Here is a 24,124-nt window from a genome sequence, read left to right as displayed (position 1 = left end):
ATAAAATAAATAAAAAGAGTTTTGTTTAAAAAATTAATAGAGTTTTTAGAAATTAAATAAATGAGAGAAAAAAGTTTGTGTTAATTAAAATAAGGGTTTCATACTATTAGAAAACAAACAGAGTAAAATGATGTTTTAGAAAATAAAAGGATGCTTTAATTGATTATTTATTCAATGAAATAGTAAAATATAGTTCATTTTTATAAAATAATAAAATAAAGAAAAATAGAATAAATAATAAGTTCATAATACCTTAGCTATAAATAGAAACGATATATTTCTACGCTCTCTTTTCCTCTCAAGTTACATTCTCCTTTCTTTCTCTCCCAAAATTTTTTCTTTTTTCCCTGCATACACTCAAACCTATCATGAATACAATGAAATTGAGGCTTCAATCTCTTCTCGTTCCCTCTAACGCTTGAAAATTCTAGCAGAACAAACAAAGGAAAAACTTGAGTCGATCTACACACGTGAACACGCTTAGAAGTAAATGATGAGTTTATCGCAATTTGACTTATAGTGAACATGTGTAGGAATCCTTAGAGGATGAAATAAGAGTTAATTTTGGGATATTTTATGTGTTTTAATTTTGCGTGCACAATGATAACTACGAATTGCTCATGTTTGACGGATCAATTGATACTCTCATGCGAATTGGATGGTATAATTAAGTGTTTGACTTTGAATGTTAGAAACCCAAAAATTTGATAATTCTTAATTCTTGCATGTTTTCTTGAATTTGAATGAGGGGTTTTGTTTCCCATGATGTGATCACATGTTCTATGCTATTAACCAAATCAATAAGTGAATGATTATATGTCTTAAATGTTGGAAGACTGTTATTGTATGATATATATATATATATATATATATATATATATATATATATATATATATATATGAGAAGTGATAATGTGTTAGTAAGAAGGTGTGATGAGACATGTGTTATGTGTGACATCCTTTACCCGACATACATATTTATATAATATTATACATAAAAAAATACAGAATTAATTAAAATAATTTTATTCTATAAATATAAAGGAGCTCACGTGGGTAAAGAGTTCACATTCACGTTAGTCACTAAATTAAAAACTTATCAAATAAGGATATGAAAGCATCTCTAATCCAAAACAAGATTATCCATTTTTTTTTTACAAAAAGAAACAAGCTAAGCAACAAAATAATATAAAATAACATATTCAAAAAATTATGTAAATAATACAAAAACTCATGTATGAATGTTCCATCCTATCATAGTATTGTGTTTCAGCATCCCCTAGTATCAGGTTCTCCATGGTCATCCACTTAATTAACTTATCTATATATAATATTATTTTAATAAAAGGGATAATATTTAATATTATATTATCATTTTAGCAATTAAAATATTATTTTGTGACTAAGACTTATTTTAATGGTTAACAAATGCATTCTATTTTATGATTTTAACCATTTTTAGTGTGATAGTCTCTTAGTGTGGAAGTTTATAATTGGCTTGTTTAGTGATGAACTTGTTAGCTCATAAATCTACTATCTATTATTCCTTTTTTTTTTTTTTATAAACTCATTAGCCCGTAAGCCTTGGGTTTGTTTGGATAGGTTCATTAATTGATCTATTTAAATTCTGAGTATGAAATAAATATTTGCATAGAATGACAGGTCAAACCAGACTTGTATAAAAGGTTAGGTTAAATGTAAAGAAAAATTCTATAACAATTTAACAAATCAGACTTTAACGAGAAATAATAAATCAAGTTAGATAGATTTAAGTAAAGTCTAACTTCACCTGTACTATTTTTAGCGCTAATCATAATTCAAATATGATTTAGTTTAAACAAAAATATGATTAACCAGTAAAGAAACCTTCATTTGTTTAGTTGTTAGAAAATTAATCCTTAAACTTTTTAACAAAAACACGTGTTTAAATATAAATATACGATTGCAATTAACTGAAAACATATATTTTTTTAGATAATTTTCATTTATTTTATTTATCAATTTAAACATATATGGCAATAACATTATGCAAAAAAAAAATAACGATTCAACATAAACTAATCCCTACTTTAAAATATAAATTTAATAACCATATATTTTTAATATAAAAACTTACTATGTCAATCAATTAAAAAATATTATTATATGATTTTAACGTAATTGTTATAAAAGTAAAATTACATACTATACTGTTGGGACCAAAAGTATAAGAGAGTGTCATTAGTGAATAGTATGGAGCAGTTAATAATTACATATTTTACATTAGATATGTTGTGGCAATGGGATAGAGGTCACCAGAACTGTTACATCTCATTAACAGTATTCCTGTCTGAAAATCCTTCACAGAAAAACCAAAAGGATCAAATTCAACTGACACATCATTATCTATGGTAAATTTACGAACAGAGATAAGATTTTTTATGAGTTTTGGTGCATGTAAAACATTAGGTAATTTTAGAGGATGAAGGGAATTTGGTAATGATGCATGTCCACAACCAATTACAGGAATATTTTGACCACTACCGACAGTAATATTATTACTCAAATTGAAGTAGGACGTGAGATTACCTCCGTTAGCCGTCATATGCGAGGTTGCTCCGGTGTCCATGTACCACTGATCATCAGGAGTAGAAAGTGAGAGAGTATGCATGGCAGCTTGAATATCCGTTGGAGCATATGAGGAGGTTGGCGCTGCATTGGCGACATGAGCTTGGTGAGACGGCTTGGGCCCAAGGATGCCGGGTTGTTCCTTTGGATTTCTTGCTGTGGGATACGGACAAGGTGGTGTAGCCCATGGTTGCCATGGCGGGGAGCTCCACTGCTGATATTGATTTGGGTACGGCGGATAAGCCCACTGCTGATGCGGGTAGTATGGTGAAGGCCACTGCTGTTGCGGAGCACGACCGCCGCCACGTCCATTGTTTCTCCCTCGGCCTCGTCCACGCTGTCCTCTGCCATGGCTTCGGCCACCACGATTGTGGTTACCGTTGTTGCCGCGGTTAGGACGGGATGTCGATGAATCAACTGGTGCGTCATTGTGGGATGCCATGAAAGATGAATTTTCGACTGAGTTTGACACCTTTTTCTGCAGTGCTGTTTCTTCCAAAATGATCATGGAACGAGCTTTATAGAACTGAGGAAGTGAATCAGCATGACGAATTTGGGATCCCACAGCAGCATATGCATCGGTTAGTCCCGAAATGAGTTGAAGAACTAAACGTTCATTTGATATAGGGGCACCAACATTAGCTAGTTGATCAGAGAGAGACTTGAGATGCTGACAGTAGGAGGAAGCATCAGAGAATTGCTCCATATGAGTTCGCGAAAATTCTTGCTCTAGGTAGAGAGCCCTAGAATTCTTGTTATCATAAAAGATGTCGAATAAGCGATTCCACGCGGTTGCAGCGGTGGAATTATGTTCGATGATAGTGTTGAGAAGATCATCGGAGATTGTTCCATATATCCACTGCAAAACGACGGCGTCGAGACGAAGCCATAACTGTGGATTGGTAGTTTTAAGAGAGGGATCTGCGGCTGGTTCAGAGGGAATGATATGGTCAATCACTTGAAAAACTCGAGCATGAATTTTGAAAAGTTCGGACCACGTGTTATACGTGCCTTTTTCAATGCTCAGAGTAATCTTAATGAAATTAGAAATATTTGGGACAGTGAGAGCAGGGTGAGTCGGCGTAGGAGTGGAAGGAGGAGGTGGGTCGGAAGAATCAGCAGAGGTAGTCATGGCTGTTTTGCAGTGGTTGAAGAGAGAAAAGAGAATGAAAGATAGGAAGAGAGAAGGGTGGCGGCTAGTTTTAGGGTTTGGGATCAAACCAAGTCTGATACCATGTAAGATAATTTAGGCCGTGCCTTTTCCATTGATCTGATAGTCTTTTATATGCACAATACAATTATGTGGTTATGATTCTAATAATCATTGGTTATGATTCTAATAATCATTGTAGTTAATACTAATAATAATGTTTCTATATTTACATATCTAATAAATCATTGGTTATGATTCTAATAATCATTGTAGTTAATACTAATAATAATGTTTCTATATTTACATATCTAATAATTATCATCATTTATAAGAGATGATAAATAACATTCAATTTATAACATTAACATTACATATACTAACTTTATCATTAAAATTCTTTTTCAAACATCTCACCCCACACTAAAAAAAGATTTAAGACTAAAGAGAAATCAACTTTATACAGATCAAACGAGTGAAGAATGTGATAAAAACACATAGTAACTTATCTCAATTAAGAGAATTTTTTTTAGAGCGAGTATCTCTTTCAAAAATAAGATCGAGGAAACTAGTTTTCCCATCCAACCTTTGAAATTAACAATTGATCATAAAATATATTTGCATTTTAATTCTAACATTTTTATTTACGAAGGAACAAGATACTTGAGAAATCAGTAGTAGTCAGAATCAGACAAATAATTAAGGATGTGTTTGATTTGTATTTTCATTTCCTATTTTTATTTTCTGATCATTTTCAAAATATTAAAATTCTGAAAACATGTTATTTTTAACTTTTTGTTTTCATGAAATAAAGATAGTGAAAATTTATGATATATTAACTTTTTGTCTTTTTGTATTTTTAGATTTGTTTAATATTATCATTTTTCATTTTACCATTCAACTGAAAATACTGAAAACGAGATTTTATTATTTTTATTTTATGTTATTTCTTGTTTTTATTTTCACTGAAAATAATATAAAAAATCCAACAAAAACACATTTTCAATGAAAGTAAAAATCAAAGATAACCAAATCAAACACACCTCAGTAACCAAATGCCAGCTGTTTCATAATATCAATCTGCCAATAAATAAATACACGCGCACAAATGCCTTTTAATTAAAGTCGTGCCTGCCGGTTTATAAACTATTTGGCTAATTTATATATATATATATACTCCCAAATGATCAATTATACTACTCTGTACAAAAAAAAAAATCAATTATACAGGCGAATACATATTATATTTTTCGATCTAAAATGCAGACGCATGCAATGCCAGAAACAGAATCTCATTTTTCTTACGGCCATCCGATGTATATAAATAAATAAAACCAGAAGAAATGCACAATGATAAGTTATTTAGATTTTATTTGAATACACTTGTCAACTAGAACACACAGGAATATAAAAAAAAATTTATAAGTTGAATCAATTTTTGTACTTCATTTTTTTTATAGAAGTGTCTGCTTTAACTTTAGAAACAGTTGCAATTTTTACAAGAAGGTCTCCTGGAGAGTGGAGTGCCAAGATTTTATTCCTTTGTTTGAGCTCCTACTTCAGCAGCACGGAGTGTGTATTGTCTAATATGCCAATGGTCGAGTCCAAATACAATAATCAATAGACATATATACCCAATTCTATTATCATTGGTTGATATCAACCTTATTACCCAAATAATTTGTAGGAAAATAGTATGAATTTGAATATAAAAGTATTAATTTACTCTTCAACCGATCAATTCAAATATAATTTTAATGATATAGGAAGAATGATATCTTCGTTTGGGCAGCAACATTATTGGAGTATTGACTGAGCCAAAATAATAATATCATTTGAAAAAAGTATATATGCAATATATGTTTTAAAAATAACAAAATATGAAAAAAATATTTACATTTTATTGTTGTTTGATTTTTAGAGAATTTGAGACCCACAATCAAGATAATATATAATTAGAATTTAACAATTAAATCAATAAAATTTATATTTTATATAAAGTTATTTACAATATAACTGTTGGTGTAAAAACATATGATTGTAATTTGACTTCTTCCTATATATAATTACAAAGATAATATTAAATTATTCGATGATTAGATTGACTACTTTTGTATTTTATAAAAAAAGTTATTACTTTATTTATTTAAGTGTTAGTGTCAAATGTTAATTGATTATATTTTATATTAAAGGAGTTTAATTCAATTGATTAAATAATCCATGTGAATTTTATACATTCTTTAATATATATCTTTAATTTTTATAGATAAAAAAAAACTAATCATGTCTCATAACAAAGTTATTTCTTTGAGTATTTTGACTCATCATTGGATTTTTTTTATCATATAACAACCTAATAAGCTTTGACACCAAATTTTATTGATCTATTTTTATTTAATCCAAGGGTTGAAATCTAACACGGTGTACATTGCTAACATGCACAGACTTATTTTATATGTGTGTGATATTAGATTCCCTTTTCTTAATTAGCATCTTCGATTTTCATCAATTAGCTTTGAAGATTCCCCTGCTAGCTACTACCTAATCTACAGATTTATTAGCAAAAATTTTGCAATTTCGATTTTTGTTAACAGTATGAATAAATAAATAAAGAATATTAAACTTTTTTTTAATTATAAATAATTATGAACATAAGTGTAGTTTTTTTAAGGTATCTAACTCGAGTGGGAAACTAATAATTCATTCGAGTAAGAAACAATATAATTAGACCCTTTTACCGAGCCCAAACTTTTGCACCCTTTTGAGAAGTCAACTTGCCAGTTGCCATTGCATCCAATTCTTGCTAGATAATTTGGGTTTAGTTTAGATTTTATTATTTTAATGTGCAGCATAATATCTTTTTTAAACACATAATGATAATTTTATCAATTTATCATACTTTAAAAATTAAATAGGAAAAATGGACAGCTATTTTATTGGGATATATAGCAGTAATAATATCTATATAGAATTTACGTTTACAAACTTTGACAAATTCTCGTAAAAGTCATAATTTATTATGTAATCATCTCGTTGCTTATGAAGATTTTTATTTTTGATCATTCGCTTATGAAGAATTTATAAAGACAAAGTATGTATACAATAAAATTACATATATTTGTAGGTGATAGCTGTGAATCGCAAGATGTAGTGTGCATTTTTTTTTGTTGCCGATTTTGTAAAGTAAAAAATGTTACGAACTTGCGTTAAAAATTACGAATTATTTTATTTTGTTGAAATCAAAATGTATTATTTTTATTTAGATATATAATTTAGAATTCATTGGCACAAGTCTGGTGCCAAATGTTAGATGATCATGTTTATAATATTTTTCAATTTATTTTGGGTTGAATATAGTATTACTTCCTACATGAGGCCCATAATAATTTGTCCGTATCATGTGTTTGGGACAATGTCACAATTCCTGCTATCCTATGCATGAACTAAGAGCAAGATACTTACGCGTAGAAAACGCCAGGGACAATGGTGATTGGTGGGATAGCGACACAACTACTTTCCAAGTACTATGTATATCCTCCCTTTCTTTTGCACCATTTTTTCAAAAATAAAATAAATGATTTATTTATTTTAAATAAACTTCTTCATAAGTATTTATAAGGAGAAAAAAGGACAAAATAAACTAAAATTAACTTATCCAGCTTAACTTTTTGAGAAGTTAAATTAAAAAGCTTGTATAAAAATTAAGTGTATAAATTGATTTTCTCTCAATTTATTTTACATCCTTACTTTCTTATAATTGGAGCTTCTCCCCTATTGTTACATTGTTGGCCACTTAAAATGTAAGCACATGTGTAGTCCCAAAAAAGCTTATCGTCATTACAATACAACAAACCTAAACCCAAATGCTTCTCTAATTTTACGTCTTGGATAATTATTTTTGACATTTAGATTCTTTTTTGTGTGTTTAGTCAAAAAAGATTATTTTTGTGTGTGAATGTAAAACAACAAATATAAAAAGTTGATTACTTTTTACATCAATTCTATAGACAAAGTCAATATATAAAGCTTATTTTCTAAATTGATTGTGATCACAATAGATAATTTATTCTTCCTTAATATACAATACAATCCAGTATGAAAATTATAAATACATAGTTATCATCAAATATAGAATATACCCTGAACAACTACATTTCATTATAGTACATCTCGTATATCAAAAGGAAACTACAATAACAATTACATGTCTACCTCTTGTTTAATCCTGTAAAATAAAAATTCAATTTATTCTGCTAAGGCAACCCACCCACCCCCCCCCCCCCCCCCCCTCCCTCTTTTATTCCATATTTCTTTGATCAAACCTTTTACTCAAATTATATTCATTATTTTTTTGTCAAAGTTATCACCATTGCTTTGTACGTTACACTACTCGTTTTCTATTGGCTTTCTAGGTTTGGTTCAATAGAAAATGTGTGTTCAACTGTACAAAATTGGTAAAAGATTTGACAGGAAGAATATAATTTAAGTACAAGGTTTACCATCACAAAAATGTGAAACAAAAAGAGAGAAAGGAAATGTGTCTTTTCATAATAATATTTAAAATTGTAATTACCTAAAAATATTTTGTCTAAAAAAACATATAAAATTATATAAACATGTCTTTCTATGTTATTTTTTAATTTAATAATTGGTTGAAATTATAATTTTAGTAAACACGTTTAATTAAAAAAAATAACTAAACATCTTTTAATTAAAAATTAGTGTATGCCTTTTCAACTTAATTTTAGTTAACTTATCAACTATTTTTATCAAATATAACTTTTATATACAGACTTATTATCAAAATTATTGGGAAAAATTTAAATAACAATGCTTTGAGACAAACCAATAAAATGGCCTCAACACACAACATGTTAGTTAAATATAGGTTCCAAATATTAACAAAATAGAGTCATGAGTCAAGGGAACTCAATGCGTTTTAGACTGCTTCGGAGGGTACATGAATCAAGTTGGCAGGACAATACAGTCACTGTCCGATTCCAATTAAATTAGGTATTTAGAATGTCTGACAGATATGAGACACCATCACGCCTAGAGCTCAATTCCTTCAATTTTTCATGTCAATGTCATTTTCGTTTGTTCTGTCTAACACAAATAATGCTTTTTATATTAATATCATATTCATGGCCAGCCTCAAAGTCTCAAAATTGACATTTTTTTCATTCTCTTTATTTGTCTCTAATAATGTACCAAGTCCCACACTAGTGTCTCTTTCAGCAGCAATACTTGATCATTGTATTTCTTTCTAATCTGAGGGGAATTATAAGCCCCATTCAAGGATTATTATTATTATTTTAATAGAAATCAAGTTCATGAGTTCTAAGTTATAACTGGCCCCATCAAGGACTACTGCAAATTAATTTCAGGGTATTAGTACTTTGTCAGCGCTTAATTCTTTCCATTGATGAATGGGATCTTTTTCCATACATGAATCCAATCCCTTTTTGGCATTACCTTCGGTAGTTAGGTTGTTGAGTATAAATATACTAGTAATGCTCCCTCTTTTCCAATCATTAGAACATTGAAACAAACCAAGTTTCTTATGTTCAGTTACTTGCATACTACTATATCACCCTAAAACAAGAGAACCCTTTCTTCTCGGGTTTTAAAAGAAAGAACAAAAAAATGGAACCTGTTCAATTGATTTCTGAAGAATGGGGTTCTCTTTGTGGATTTCACACAACTGAAGAAGCTGACTTCATGGCTCAGTTGTTTGGTTGCAACACTTTAGTCACAGAAAAGCACTGTGGAAATACCACTCTTGGCTTTTGGCCTGGGCATGATGAGTCCACAATAGTGGCCATGACAGACACTAATAGCAACTCATACCTTCCTCCAAACGTTACAGATACTAATTTTTTGTGTTTCTCACAAGGGAGTAGCTCCAGTACTGATAATAGTGGTAATAATATCTTTTCCATTACAAGTAGTGGAGCCTACTCCTGTGATCCAGAAGCAAACTTTGATTCTGTGTCCATGGTTTTGTGCCTTGGAGATGCCAAATTTAGTCCCCATAGTTTTCAATGTGATGACAACTCAAGCCAACAGATAAATGAAAACACTGATGAAGAGTCAAGTCTAGACCCATGGAAGTTGGCTATTGCTGACAATAATTTGCAGGCTAAGAGGGAGTATGAAATGATGGTTTCTGAACCTGTAGAAGTGGATAGAAGCAGAAACCTGGAGAACCTAGCAAAAAGACTAAAGAGTTCAATAGAGGTAGAATGAAACAAAGTTAAAAATTCTGCTAGCTAGTGCTATCATTATGTGTATTTCTATTTATTTTTTCTTCAGAATGTTTGAGTTATGTTGTTTAGTTGTTTACTTTTGTTTGATTCTGATCATGTAGGTTTCAAAAACATTGAGGAGTGCTAAATCAGGGAAAAATTCAAAATCTGCTTCAGTGAGCAACGATGAAGATGATAGAAGCTTGAGCCTCCAAGCCCAAAGGAATAGCTGTTTTTCACAGAGTGACTCTAATGCTTATCTGGAGCCAAATGGAGGGGCATCAAAAGATCCTGCACCTCCCAATTTGCATAGAAAATCAAGAGCAACTACCGGTGCTGCCACTGATCCACAGAGCCTCTATGCAAGAGTATGTCACCCTCTTGAAAGGCCTTTCTTCAATAAAATCACAATGACAACTGCACATGTATGATCACTGTGTTAATAAATAATAATAATAAGGTTTTAAAATATGGTCCACCACCATGATTTCGGCTGCAAGGTCAAGGTTTTAGTGTTTTTCACTACTGTAAAAGCCTTTACAAAATATCAGTTCTATTTGTCCACAAATTTTCACAATATGAAAGATTGTAATAAAACTACTATCATGATTGTGACCGTAGTTTAAAACCTTAATAGCAATGTAGTCTTTGCCCTCAGATAAATAAACATCTTCCATTATGCCTAAAGGGTTTTTCCTCTTGTGTTGTGCAGAAGAGAAGAGAAAGAATAAATGAAAGGTTGAGAATACTGCAAAATCTTGTTCCCAACGGAACTAAGGTAACACTCTCTCTGGCAATTGAACTATTGCTTAACAACTTGGTTAAGGTGCTCAAATTCTCAAACTCTTTCTTCGTAAATTATAGGTGGATATCAGCACCATGCTTGAGGAAGCTGTCCAATACGTTAAGTTTTTACAGCTCCAAATTAAGGTAACGACTAGGAAAACCTTCCCTTATAAATTTAGCTGAGTGCAAAGATATTTTCCATTTTGCAAAAGATAGTGATTATTAATTCATTTTGTTTTCTGACATTTTTTATTTGGATGAAACAGCTTCTGAGCTCTGACGATCTGTGGATGTATGCTCCAATTGCTTACAATGGAATAAACATTGGACTAGACCTCAGTATTTCTCCAACTAAAGGAATATCAATGTGATAGCATAGCAATTGAAGAGGATATAATATTTCATTAACTTAAATTGCCACTTTATGATGTTTTTGTTAACTCATTTGTATAATGGGGTTGAATCCTTCAAACTATGGTCGGGATTAATTAATCAAACAAGCCCTTTCGAGAAAAGAGATATTAATTTGAGTTAACTTGGTAATTCCTTAAGCAAACAATTTGGAGGAGTAGAATATCCGCACATTTCAGCCTTTACTTCTTTTCGCAATATATGTCATACATCAATGACTTTTAATAAGTTAATTACATGCTTTTCACTTAAATTTTCTGCAAAATTACCGAGAAAGTTTAGATAAATCTATAATTTGAGTTAACTGGATATTAACGATGAGTATAAATTTGGATCACGTGGCATGGTAAAACTAAAAGTAATTATTTTTTTTTTGAATTTGTTATATTTTGCCTACTTTCTATTTCGTTTTTTATTTAATAACGGCCAACGGGGATCGTGACAATTCTGTTTGTATATGATTTATTTATTTATTTTCAGTGGTGTACGGAGCACGATGTATATATTTAATTATTTATAATTATGTATAGAGCTATCTAAAATACTAATTTATTGAAACATGCTGTATATATCTCCAGCCCTTATTTAACTTTTAAAAGAAATAATTTATTGATCACCTGGTTCCAGGACAACTTGGCCACCATGAATAAATTTAATCAAATGTTATACCAACTAATAGGAGACGCAAACACAGGTCGTTATGATGGTTTGGTTATGTTTGTACCATCCGTGCTACCCTATTCATTTTTTTTATTGGAATGTAACAATATTATTAATCTTATTCATTAAAAAATAATTAAATTTAAATACATTTTTCTCCTATAAATTACTGAGACCAAATTAAAATAAAAAATTATAGACAAAATATAATTAAACTTAATAAATTATGAAAACAAAAAATATATTTAAATTAAATAAATACATTTAAGGGCTATGAATGATGATGAACTGTCGAAGGTCTTGAGACCACACCTTATATGCAAACATGTTCCAACAAGTTCTACTAAAGATTTAGGTACTGAGGAGAGAATATACATTGAATCTAAAATTAATAATAACTTAATATATGATATGATGTGTTAGCTGTAAAATAAAAAGAGAAAGTATTACCAACAAAGGTTGGTCCAGATCGTGATCTCTCAAATTTAGTTCATCTAATTTTTTTTATTAAGAAAAGAGAAAGTATTAATCTTTAGAGAAAGAAGATGCTATACATTTTTATTTCCGAAAGCAAGGTATTCCTATAGTTAAACATTATGAAACTAACTCTCTAGGCGTTGAAATTACTGAAGTAAGTTTTATGCTTTCCTAACAAAACCTGTATACTAAAATTATCAAGTCATATTAACAGTGATGTATAATTAGATGATATAAAATATTTTATATTACATTCCACGTTAAACTCTAACATTTATTCATATTCATATTAATACTAAATCATAATTATAATTAAATAAGAAAAAAAATCTTAAAACATAAGATACGTGAAAATTAATCTTAAAAGGTAATTTAAGATATGTAAATTACTTTAAGATACCACCAATATTATCATTGGATATTTTTCGTATATTTTAATATTCCCCCTCTCCTGTCAAAATAAATACTCCCCCTCTAATCAAAGTTTTATTGAGCTTTAACAAAAAATAAACCCATGATGCACATCTAGGACTAGGATTTAAGATTGGAAATGATACCGGTAATACATTCCATATATTCTAATCTTCATATTTGTGAGTACTCTGTCATCTTGAAAATCGTTACAGCTAGAACAAGATTCAACTCTGATGAATGTCTCCCTAACCTAACATAATGAATTTACTTGTTTATGGCCATGATTGCCTGTCAACAATTAACCATCTGATAAATCACAAATTCACAACCTTCATGGACAATAACCATGTGTATCCTCTCTAATCGCAAAAAAAAAAAAAAAAAAAAAACCGAGATTATTAGGTATTTGGGGTTGTGCTCAACTGATAGTATATAACAATGTAATACAAAATAAAAGTACTAGCACATGGCTTAAATTCATGTTGAAAGTCCATTGAGGTAATAACACCGTAATTCCTAGCTAAGGCTTGTAGCATCACTGATCTTATTCAGAACATTCTTAAATTTGAGTTTAAGAGGAATCTTACGGCAGGTAGAATCTCTCATCTAATCAAACGGGCACTCACGTACTCACAAAGGATATACTAAAATACAACAAATCTCGTTAATCGAAATCTGAGAAGGAATATATTGTTGTCCATATATTCCAATACCATAAACATAAAATACAATTGAGAATATAGAACACTGCCCTGAAACCAGAACTAATCTTCATATATAAATGCTTAATTTTGCAATTTTTTTCTGGCCTACTTCACATCTGGATTACATCCCAGATTCCCAACTCAGCATTAACATAAAATGCTAAACTCGGTTAGGAGAATCTCGCATTATATTCATCCACGTAATGTATGCAAAATCTGTAACTGAAAACTGAGTTGAAACCATGAAGGGAATGTGGTAGGTTTTTAACAGCTCTAGAGGGGACACAAACACAGTTAGCAGATAATGCTGTCTAGATTTGAAAACAGTTTTAGAATGTCTAGACTTACCTCCACGATCTCAACTCTCAAGCCGTCCTTCTAGCATACGTCATTTTTATTTTGTCCAAGACATAATAATTCATATAATATCATATTCAAGGCCAACCCCACGTCTTAACAGGTGTAATTCTCTTTATAAAACCCTTCCAAATCTCCTAATTCTCACTCACAAATACTTAAATATTATGCTTCTCTCTCATCTGTGGGAGGAATTTTTTGGTCTAGGAAATCTGTATAGGGGTTAATAATGATATATATTCATATTCTAATGTAAACCAAAAACACTTGGAACTGGGACCTCTTCAGTTATAAGTGGTCCCATCAAGGATTTTTGCATATTGATTTAAGGGTGTAGGACTTTGTCAGATGTTAATTATTGCCAATTATGAATTGAGATTTTTTATATGGATGAAGTCAATCCTTAGTGGTTTATGGTTTCTGCTTGTTGGGTATAAATAGAGCACTGTTCTCATTCTACAAGTGGGGCTTCTTCTACAATAACAATAGAAAAAGAAGAGCCACACCAAAGAAGGAAAAAAAATGGATCCTGTTGAGCAAATTTCTGAAGAGTGGAGTTCTCTTAGTGGATTCTACACAGCTGAGGAAGCTAACTTTATGAGCCAGTTGCTTGGTAACTGCTCACTCCCTGAGAACCTGTGTGGAAATTTCAATTTGGGAATTCCATCTGCAATATGGCCTGGCCATGAATCCACTATAGTGAGCGTGACAGGAATCAATGAAAGTCCATATTTTCATGCAAATGGTGATAACAATAATAATAATTATTTATGTTTTTCACAAGGAAGTAGCTCCACTGCTGATAGTAGCAATATTTTTCCTACTACAAGTGGTAATAGTTACACTTTGAATGATCCAGTGGCCAACATTGGCTACATGTCCACGGATTTTGCCAATTTAGGCCCATGTAATGTTCAAGGGAGTGACAGCCAACAGTTAAATGAAAACACCCATGAAGAGTTAGGTCTAGAGGTTATTGCTGACAAGAAATTGCAGGATCGCCAGGAATGTGAAGTACTTGTTTCTGAAGCAGCAGAAGAGGATATAAACACCAATCTGGAGAAGTCAGGAAAAAGATCTAGGTGCTCAATGCAGGTAGAATAACATGTTATTATATTTTTTTTATTAATAAATCATTTACTACTTCTGTTTCTTAGTTCTATAGTAATATAGTTAATTAGTTATACAATTATATAAGCATTTCCTTTTCCTGCAGGATTTATGGTATGTGTTTGATTTTGTGGTTCTTCTTATCATGATTTATTGATTTCATAGGTGCGAAAGAGCAAGAAAAATGTTAAACCTGTGAAGAAACCAAAATCTGATTCTATAAGTAACTCTGAAGAGGGTAGAAGTCCTCATCTTCAGGGTTGCTGCTCAGAGAATGATGACTCCAGTGCTTCTCAGGAGCTAAATGGAGGAGGATCTTCAAGTTTGAGCCTGGAGGATTCTACATCTCTTAAGTTAAAGGGGAAAAAATCAACAGCTAATAGAGGTTCTGCTACTGATCCACAGAGTGTATATGCAAGGGTATGTCCTTTGCCAAGTACTAATCCTTGCTAATAATTAAATGATCTTGTATTGTTGTCCTTGTACTGTGAAGTATGGAAGGATTAGATCTCAAGAGATTTTTCCTTTTGTACAATGCAGAGAAGAAGAGAAAGAATAAATGAAAGGTTGAAAATCCTACAAAACCTTGTCCCCAATGGAACCAAGGTATATGTAGCTCTCTCAATAGCAATATCCAACTACTGTCAAAGTCAAACAAGTGGTTAAGATGCTGAATTTTGCTCCCTCATGAATTGCAGGTGGATATCAGCACCATGCTTGAGGAAGCTGTCCAATATGTGAAGTTTTTGCAGCTCCAAATTAAGGTAACAAAACAAATACTTGAGGATCCTCCTTAGTCATTACTTTGCATCCAAATCTTAAAGAAATATAGAGAGACTCATTCGTGTTTCCCTAAATTGTAATGTCAATTTAACAGCTTCTGAGCTCTGATGATCTCTGGATGTACTCTCCCATTGCTTACAACGGAATGAACATTGGACTAGACCTCAATATTACCCCAACCAAACAACCATAAATATATTGGCAGCAGCAATTTGAGAGCTGAGGGTGCCCTTTTCTGATGTTTCTGTTCTATTATGTATTAACTGGCATTTAATTGTAAGGAAGTATGAGATTAATTAATCAAGCGATCCTTGTGTATTTTTTAACTGAGACATTTATTGGCTGTTTACTCGTGATTTTTTTTTTTATAATTTATGTTTGCTTCCACCGATTTGATAGTGTGTTAGGGTTATCTAGATTCTAGAGCAATGACGTTCACCCAGAATAGAATGATAGTTAACTGAGTTTCTAAGTGGACTATTTGTCACCGCAAGTTGTTTGGAAAAATTAAGGGATGGTCCCAGATAAAAGTAAACGATTCCTTATTTTTCCAAGTTTGGAAGCCACTTCAATGAGATGTATTTTACTTAAAAAAAAAAAAAAACTATGTTAGATTAAATTTCTTCGTTAAATTTAACTGAACTTCCTATTTGAAAGTACAATTTACAAGATTTTGATAAACTCTATGAATTTTCCAAAACTTATCATTTATTTGTTAAAATTTGAATATTTTTCAAAAAATTCATAGAATCTATTAAAATATTGTTAATCCATAAAATACTTTCAAATCATATTTATTATAAATCTATTAAAATTTAAACTATAAAATTTTAATCATAAAAAAGTCTTTTAAGAAAAACTGAAAAATCATTACATCTCTAAAAAAATTTCCAGACTTATGTCAAAATAATTTTTTAAAATTTTAATCGAATAACTCCTTTAGTATGTCTAAAAGAGTCTGGTATCAACACTTCTCTATAATTTGTTTCTTTTTTCATTTTTAGGCTTATTAATTTGCCTTTTATAACTTATTCCTTCCAGAAGCATTAAATAAATTTTCAAATTATATCATTAACATCTAATAAATCATGATTAAGTATTTTTATACTTTTTAATATTTCCTTCTAGAGTGTTAAGCGGCCGTGCCATCCCATGTTAGATGTTCAGCCAAAAAGAGTATGAGAGAATCATAACAATGAAGACTAAGGATTGGAGTTTTCCAGCCATGATAAGGAGCTAGCCAGATCGAGCAAACGCATAAGGCGATACATTGAGGTTTGGAGGTGTATATGATTCTGTTAATTAGTTGTGAATAAAGTACAATGGTGCACTCCTTTTTATAATGTTGTTCAGATGCCCATAAGTTGCAAATTCTATCTAACGTAGTTTTTTGCGTTATTTTTTCGCTTCATCTTTGATAGAGTTCAAAACTTGGAGGAAAAACATTAGCAAATTGAAAGGTGTCAGCCACTCGTAGTTTATGGGCACTATAAGACTAGCCGAATACTACAAATTGCATGCCACATGCTACGAAAATAATTTCCATCTTACAGCTTGACCTCATAATCATTAATTGGAGTCAAAGAATAAGAACAAATATGTTCGCTCCTACTAAAAAGTATTTTTCCCTTTAAATTCAGCAAGGGCTTATGTTCATGTATAAATCAGAGATAAAATCACTAATTCTTAAATTCATTACCATTCTCATAATAATTGGATTGCAATTTCATGAAGTCTTGCCACATAAAATGACAAAACTAAAATTACGTTATTGTTATCATTTACTCAAATCAAATGATGACAAGCGCATATGGGTGCCATGCCTGATTAGAAAGAATCCACAAACAAATTGATAGGGGAGAGGTTGAGGGAGAACACCCCGCCAATCAGTGGAAGAAAAAAACAATTTTAATTTAAGCCTGTACTGAAAAAACACGAAAGGTTACAATCACAAGTGTGGAACTCAAGAAGTCACATGAACAGAAATCCTAGAATCTAGTGAAATGAAGTAACTTAAAAAAGTCTGGCCTAAATTAAGTATACTATTTGCTACATCCCCAATAAAAACGTAGGATAACTATCTAATTCTGAACCTTTTATTGTCCATATGATACAGTCTATCAAATTCAAATGCTCAGAATCTGAACTCAAAGGGGTACACAGGGTAAGCCACACCCAGGCTTCACAGAGTATTTCCTTTTACGCTCTTTCTTCGCTCACGTGATTTACAATTTCTCCTTGGCTGTCCAAGGGCATATACTGTGCCATGATGGCTCTGATTTCAGAATCCATATATGACTGCAAAAACACCAACAAAAATACCGGTAAATGGCAAACGTCATGTTCTCATATTTGAGTTTCTAACAAGTCTCAGATGATACGAAATTTAATCATTTCATTGCATGCCACAATGCTATATAATTTTAGAATTGAATAAAATAAGGCATCTAAATATCAAATAGCATCACCAAACTGAGAATGTGATAAAGCTTACCCTTATTCTATATTTGTACACAAGGTATGCCCCTGCAGCAGCCACAACTAAGCCAATTAAAATAACCCAAAAAGCAGCCCAAGCTGATCTTCCCTCCTGACTGGCAGTTTTACCTGCAGAATACCAGTAGGAAATAAATGAAACCAAGCAATTCAAATGCCATGCAAGTAAAAGAATATCAAGTGCATTAATAACTCACTTATGCAAGTGTCGTGGTCCCTTATATACAAAAGATCCCCACTGCAAGTGCAGTCATAGCTTCCCCAAGTATTCTTGCAGCTACATTCAGGGCACTGACAAGCTTTCTTCTCTTTGCATTCGTCAATGTCTGAAAGGATGAGGCAAAAAAGAGTTCAGATATTTTGCTTTTAGTTATGATGAAAAGATTCAAAGGTATCATCAATTAACAATGCCAAGGCAAAGGATTAATACAAGTACACAACTACTTTAACAGTGAGATTAAGTTAAAATATGGTTTCTCCAGGGATAATTTGCATAAAAGCCAGTTTCACTACTGAGACAGCTATATGTCTTCCTCTTTTGAGAAATTTTTATCATCCTCAGGTCTCGATTTAGTTCAAAATGTTTTACACTAGAAGTTTATGTATGTATGTATGTGCATGTACAACAAAATTAAAAACAGGATCCAGGATTCAATCTGGGGAAAACATAATAATGTAAGACACCATAAGTATATCTCACCTTCACAATTTTTGACACCATCACCTTTAAAGCCTGCAGGACACTTGCATTTAACCCCTCCATCATCCTGTCCATGAAGCAAGGAAAATTTATGTCACAATTTAGTTTCTATTATAGATTTACAAACCATGCAGAGTAAAGTGTCAACATTCAAGAACTTAGTAATTACTAACCGAACAAGCAGAATATGCATGTCCATTCCTAGCTTCATGCCAACAACCTCCATTGTTTATCTTGCAATGCCCAGGTCCACTAGCTGCAAACCCAGAAGAGACTAGTTGAATAAAACTATGAATACATAAAAAAAAAAGTTTAATTATTCTATAGTCTATATTATAGTGGCATGGAGCCACCTCCCTACAAAATTATACCAGATAGCAGGATGGACGCTATTGTGAACTCTAGAAAACAATATTCATAGGGAAGAACCAAGAAGAAAGGGGAACACAAAGTCTTCACGTTCTCGTAAAAAAAAGGAACTTCATTTGGGGGGGGGGGGGGGGGGGCATATTACATTTTGGCAAAAAAGTGGGGAATTAAAGTGGGAAGAAAGAAGCATTATTAGGGGCAGTGATGTAAAACCCTTATAATAGGAAAAGCATAAGCGAAAAATGGTGAACTTAATTGAAATGACTTAAAAATTAAAATAAATTAAGATAAAAACAAATAGAATAGGAAAAGAGAGCGAAAGGTGGGCTTAATCAAACAGGCATAAAAGATAAAAAAAGATTAAAAACAGTTTAAAAGAAATTTAAAAAAATAGGAAAAAGTAACTGACAACAATTAATTGGTGGGCTTATTTGAACAAGCTTAAAAGTAATTGTTGTTTTTTTTGTTAATGGGGGGATTCGAACCCACGACCTCCCCCTCCAAATACAATAGGAAAAAGAGAGCAAAAGGTGGGCTTAATCAAACAGGCATAAAAGATAAAAAAAGCAGTTTAAAAGAAATTAAAAAAATAGGAAAAAGTAACCGACAACAATTGATAGATGGGCTTACTCAAACAGGCTTAAAAGTAATTGTTAGTTTTTTGTTAGTGGGGGATTCGAACCCACAATCTCTCCCCCCTCACCACCAAGCCAACCTTATAACCCCTACTAAAACTAAATTATCACCACACCATTTTACCCAATGCACGTAACTGATGGCAATAAGTAAACATTTAACCCAGGAACCAGTAAATTTCATTTAAGCGTAACATTTTCAAAATAAAAATAGGAAATTATGACAGTGACTTTTATGCACAAGATGATCATGGATTACTGTTCATAATGTTAAATATGAATCCTTCTAATTTCATCCTTTTTTTCTCAATTACAAATAACATGAACAAAACTCTATATAGCTTAAATGAAACCTGCACAGGTTGTATATCCGTCTCCTTTAAATTGCACACCATCCACCAGGGGGCATTCACATACTCTCCCACGGAACGTATCCTGAGAAATTATTCACATATAATCAGAAATACAGAAAACTGGAACCAGGAATGCTCTTTTGCTAGATTATTATTTCATTAAAGTACAAATACCTTGCATGCGGTGATGTTAGCTACTTTATCCTGCCAACAACCACCATTATTCTCCAAACACTCATTTGTCTCCACATCTGCCGAGAGAAGATTTGCAACCCAAAAAACAATTCAGGTTCAAAACTAACAAGTAAACAAAAATAGATCCCCCCACAACCAAAAGAAAGTCAGCATTTACCACTGCTCAAACAAACAGCTGGTTCGGTAGTTTCTTCAAAACCAGCACAGATAGCTTTCATAACAGCACCTTTCTCCAATTTTCCTGTAACAAAAAATGAATGCTTAAGAATTGGAAATCCAGATCAATACCTATCAGAGAAGCATACAGTACAAACCTCGATACTGTCTATTATTGACAACTAGAGTAGGCAATATGGTAACATCACCTCGTGACCCCTTACCAACCTACAAATATTAGTTTGTTAAAAATCTATATATAACAATCTGATGTGAAACCAATTAAATGCTAACATAAAATAAAAATAAAAAACTAATTAATGAAATAAAGGAGTACTTGGGCATCTTGCTCTTCTTTCAAAACAGGATTTTCAGAATCAGCATTTGGATCTCCCATGCACCTTTCAATCTTTTTAATATCAAGGCCTGCAGATATTGAATAATCATATTTGAGATACTGAATAATCATAATTGAGAAGTCATCCTCAACCACTAAAGGAAAACATGATAAGCAAATAATAGATTCACTTGCCAAGTGATTCAATGACAGCATCAGCACATTTCTTGTTATACTTTTTCTCCTTCATTGGGCATCTAATTTGAAAATCAGTGACATAGTCCCACCACACCCAAGGCTTTTTGGTTTCATTTGCCACCTTGAAGACACATAGCTGCCTTAAATTTTCAATAACCACATCTTTCCCATCATAACCAGTGCTGAAATCTTGCTCAGGATCCGGAGCACAATATCTTCCATGATTTATGCACTGGGACTTGCACTGTTTGCTCAATGTAAATGCCTGAGGACAGTACCAAGTTATATAATGGGGTGTAAATTGAGTATAACCACCTTTCTCCAATATCTGTGCCGCACCCTTAAAATCTTTCACAAATTCCATCAACATATCACATTTAACTCCACACTCGTCATTGCTGTTGGTCCACAATTCATACTCCACACGGTCGTCCGGGTGGGGGACAGCCTCTCTCCAATCAAGATTGACGTTGACCATATCCCCATTACTTATGGCAACCTTCAACTTTTCACCAAAACTTTTCTCAATGAGAGCAGATGGTATTGTTATGTTCTCTATGTATTTTGCAGATGACCCATCCTCCTCAGGAGTGTCCATGGTTATCAACTTTTCCTCAATATCATCCGAAACAAGAACAGCAGAAGCTCCAGCCTTCTGTGCATTCCATACCTTCAAAGCAAAGAAGCAATCTGCAAAAGGAACACATAAAAACCACTTAGAATGCACCCAAGCAACATATCAAGACTTGGTCATACTTACAGCATGACACTTGTGTAAAAGCAAATCACAAATTTGAACTCATTGGTAATTGTGTACGTTTGGATGAATGTTCATAAAATTAATTTTGAAATGATTAATTTTGGTTAAAATTGATTTTAAGGTGAAGTGATTAATGTTTGAATGTTTTTATTTTGCAAGCAGGTTAGCCATAAAACTCAGTATAATGCTACCTAGAGTTGTTTCAACTCAACCAATTCTAGACCGAGAATCAATTCCATGACACAGAACCAAATGCATGAACATTTACCTAAAATCACGTTAGTTGCTCTTTTTTAAGTAATTGTGCACGATCAAACATGAATCCAAACACATCCGAAATAAAACCTAAGACCCGTCTTTATCTATCAATTCATTCAAAAAAACTAATGGGGCAACAATTATTCTTTCCAAGAAGACAAGAACAAGCAATAGCAAAACCCCATGAACCAAAAATCAAGGCAGTGCACCTAAGCCGACAAAAAGAGAACAACTTCAGCTCAAACCAACTAGCAAAACATTCAACCGATGAACCAAAAACACTTCTCAAGCAAAGCAAAACCACAGAAACAAAAAATACACCCTAAAATCAGACCAGCAGCAGAACCTGAAACCTTCAAATCAGACATGTAAAAAATCAAGGTAAGGGAATCTTACTTCCTCGATCGAGCAAAACGATAGTGGGAAGAGCACCGGGTTTGGATTTGAAGGAAATGCCATACTCATCGAACTCCTTGCAACCCTTTTTGTTGTCCTTTGGGTACAACACGTTCCCGGCCATGCTGCCACCGTATTGGGGTATCCCGAAGTTCCCAATCGCGCTATCGTGCGTGCCCTTGATGTCGTCCGGCGATGTCACCGTCAAGCTGTTCTTCTCCACCACGAATTTCGCCATTGATGGCGGCGGCGAAAGGAACAGCACCAGAAACCCTAGAAAGACGCACAGCGAAGATCTCCGAAGCTTCATTTTGGGAACACCCAGAGAGCGATCAGCACTGGGTTTTCCGAATTCCAAAATGGGTCGGCTTCAGAGATCGCTTCTGGGAAGAAAAAAGGGTAAAAATTGAACCTTTTACTTTCTTCTCGCAGTTTCTTATCAAACAAAAAACAAAGAACAAAAAAAGAAGAAAAAGGAAGTGGGATTTTTATTTTTTTTGTCAAAGAAAAGAAAGTTGGGTTGGGTAATTGAGTTGCGTATTTATATTCAGAAAATGAAGTCTCGCGCAGCAGTGTAAAACAGAGGACTTGGAGACACGGAAACGCAAAGATCGTTCTCTCTGTTGAGTCCAATGAGACAAAGACAAGAACAAAATTACTACTAACTAACTACTCTTCTTAAGTCTTAACCATTAAGCATATAGTACACTCCTAAACTTATTTATTTTCTTACTAGATTATTGAATACATATATATAGTTGATGAGGTAGAAAATTTGAGGGTTAGGTTTTCTTAAATCTTACATACGTGCCGTATACAGCGTCCAATCAAAAAAATAAAACATACCGTGTACAGGATAGATACCTCCGTATCTCAACGCCAAAAGCATTAAAGAATAAGATTAAAAATTTAATCATGATTAGATGAGTTTTAATAATAAAAAATAGGTTTCCTTAAAAAAAATAGTTTAAATATAATTTGAATGACATGAAAAAGAAGGTAAAAGTCCTATATAACAATTCATAAAAACATTTTTATTTACCTAGATGCATATTATATCTTATTTTATTTTAACTAGTATTTTTTAGCTTGTACAATGCATATGATAAATATTTATTTGATATAATTTATAATAAATATTTTTTGAATATATAAGTTATGTTATAATTAAAATCTGTAATAAATAAATATTTATATTAATCACAGGAATTAAAATTATGTGCTTCATGTGCCCTGAATAATTAAACTCTTATATTATACAGTAAGATATGTTATTATAAAAATAAAATAAATTGCTATATGAAAATTTTGGTCACCTAACCCACTTCACTTTCCCTTCATCGAGAGTGTCAATGACTCACGATCTCCTATCTGTTTTTTTTTTTAAAACACGATCTCTCATGTTCCGTTCAGGAATATTAAAATAATAGTGGGAGAAAAAGAAAAAGAAAAAAAGCAAAAAAAATTACATGTGAATGAAAATTGTGTTATAGTCAAGGAAATCCAGGTGAGTTTGATTAAATATGATGCAATAAATTATTATAAACATTTGTCTTTATTTTTA

General features: G+C 32.1%; 3 protein-coding genes across 3 annotated transcripts; 2 read left to right on the top strand and 1 right to left on the bottom strand.

Moving 5' to 3' along the window:
- Nucleotides 1–9,307: 9,307 nt before the first annotated feature.
- LOC114369602 (transcription factor bHLH84-like) lies at nt 9,308–11,375 on the top strand. Its single transcript, XM_028326833.1, has 5 exons — nt 9,308–9,997; nt 10,128–10,373; nt 10,718–10,783; nt 10,870–10,935; nt 11,058–11,375. The coding sequence occupies exons 1-5, from the start codon at nt 9,404–9,406 to the stop codon at nt 11,160–11,162; spliced, it is 1,077 nt and encodes a 358-aa protein (XP_028182634.1). The 5' UTR covers nt 9,308–9,403; the 3' UTR covers nt 11,163–11,375.
- Nucleotides 11,376–14,278: 2,903 nt separating this feature from the next.
- LOC114370573 (transcription factor bHLH84-like) lies at nt 14,279–16,073 on the top strand. The gene is made up of 5 exons (XM_028327965.1): nt 14,279–14,909; nt 15,090–15,344; nt 15,465–15,530; nt 15,623–15,688; nt 15,802–16,073. The coding sequence occupies exons 1-5, from the start codon at nt 14,337–14,339 to the stop codon at nt 15,898–15,900; spliced, it is 1,059 nt and encodes a 352-aa protein (XP_028183766.1). The 5' UTR covers nt 14,279–14,336; the 3' UTR covers nt 15,901–16,073.
- A 1,520-nt stretch (nt 16,074–17,593) lies between these two features.
- On the bottom strand, nt 17,594–23,265 carry LOC114370572 (vacuolar-sorting receptor 1-like). Its single transcript, XM_028327964.1, has 12 exons — nt 22,561–23,265; nt 21,144–21,836; nt 20,949–21,037; nt 20,770–20,839; nt 20,613–20,696; nt 20,435–20,511; nt 20,261–20,342; nt 19,077–19,159; nt 18,904–18,970; nt 18,401–18,529; nt 18,202–18,314; nt 17,594–18,005 (listed from the first exon to the last, which is right to left on the bottom strand). The coding sequence occupies exons 1-12, from the start codon at nt 22,868–22,870 to the stop codon at nt 17,907–17,909; spliced, it is 1,896 nt and encodes a 631-aa protein (XP_028183765.1). The 5' UTR covers nt 22,871–23,265; the 3' UTR covers nt 17,594–17,906.
- Between the last annotated feature and the right edge of the window lie 859 nt (nt 23,266–24,124).

Source organism: Glycine soja, chromosome 10 (assembly GCF_004193775.1).
Source record: "Glycine soja cultivar W05 chromosome 10, ASM419377v2, whole genome shotgun sequence".
NCBI classification, from domain to species: domain Eukaryota; kingdom Viridiplantae; phylum Streptophyta; class Magnoliopsida; order Fabales; family Fabaceae; genus Glycine; species Glycine soja.
The sequence above is the reverse complement of the archived record's forward strand: the minus strand, read 5'-3'. Positions and strand labels throughout refer to the sequence as shown.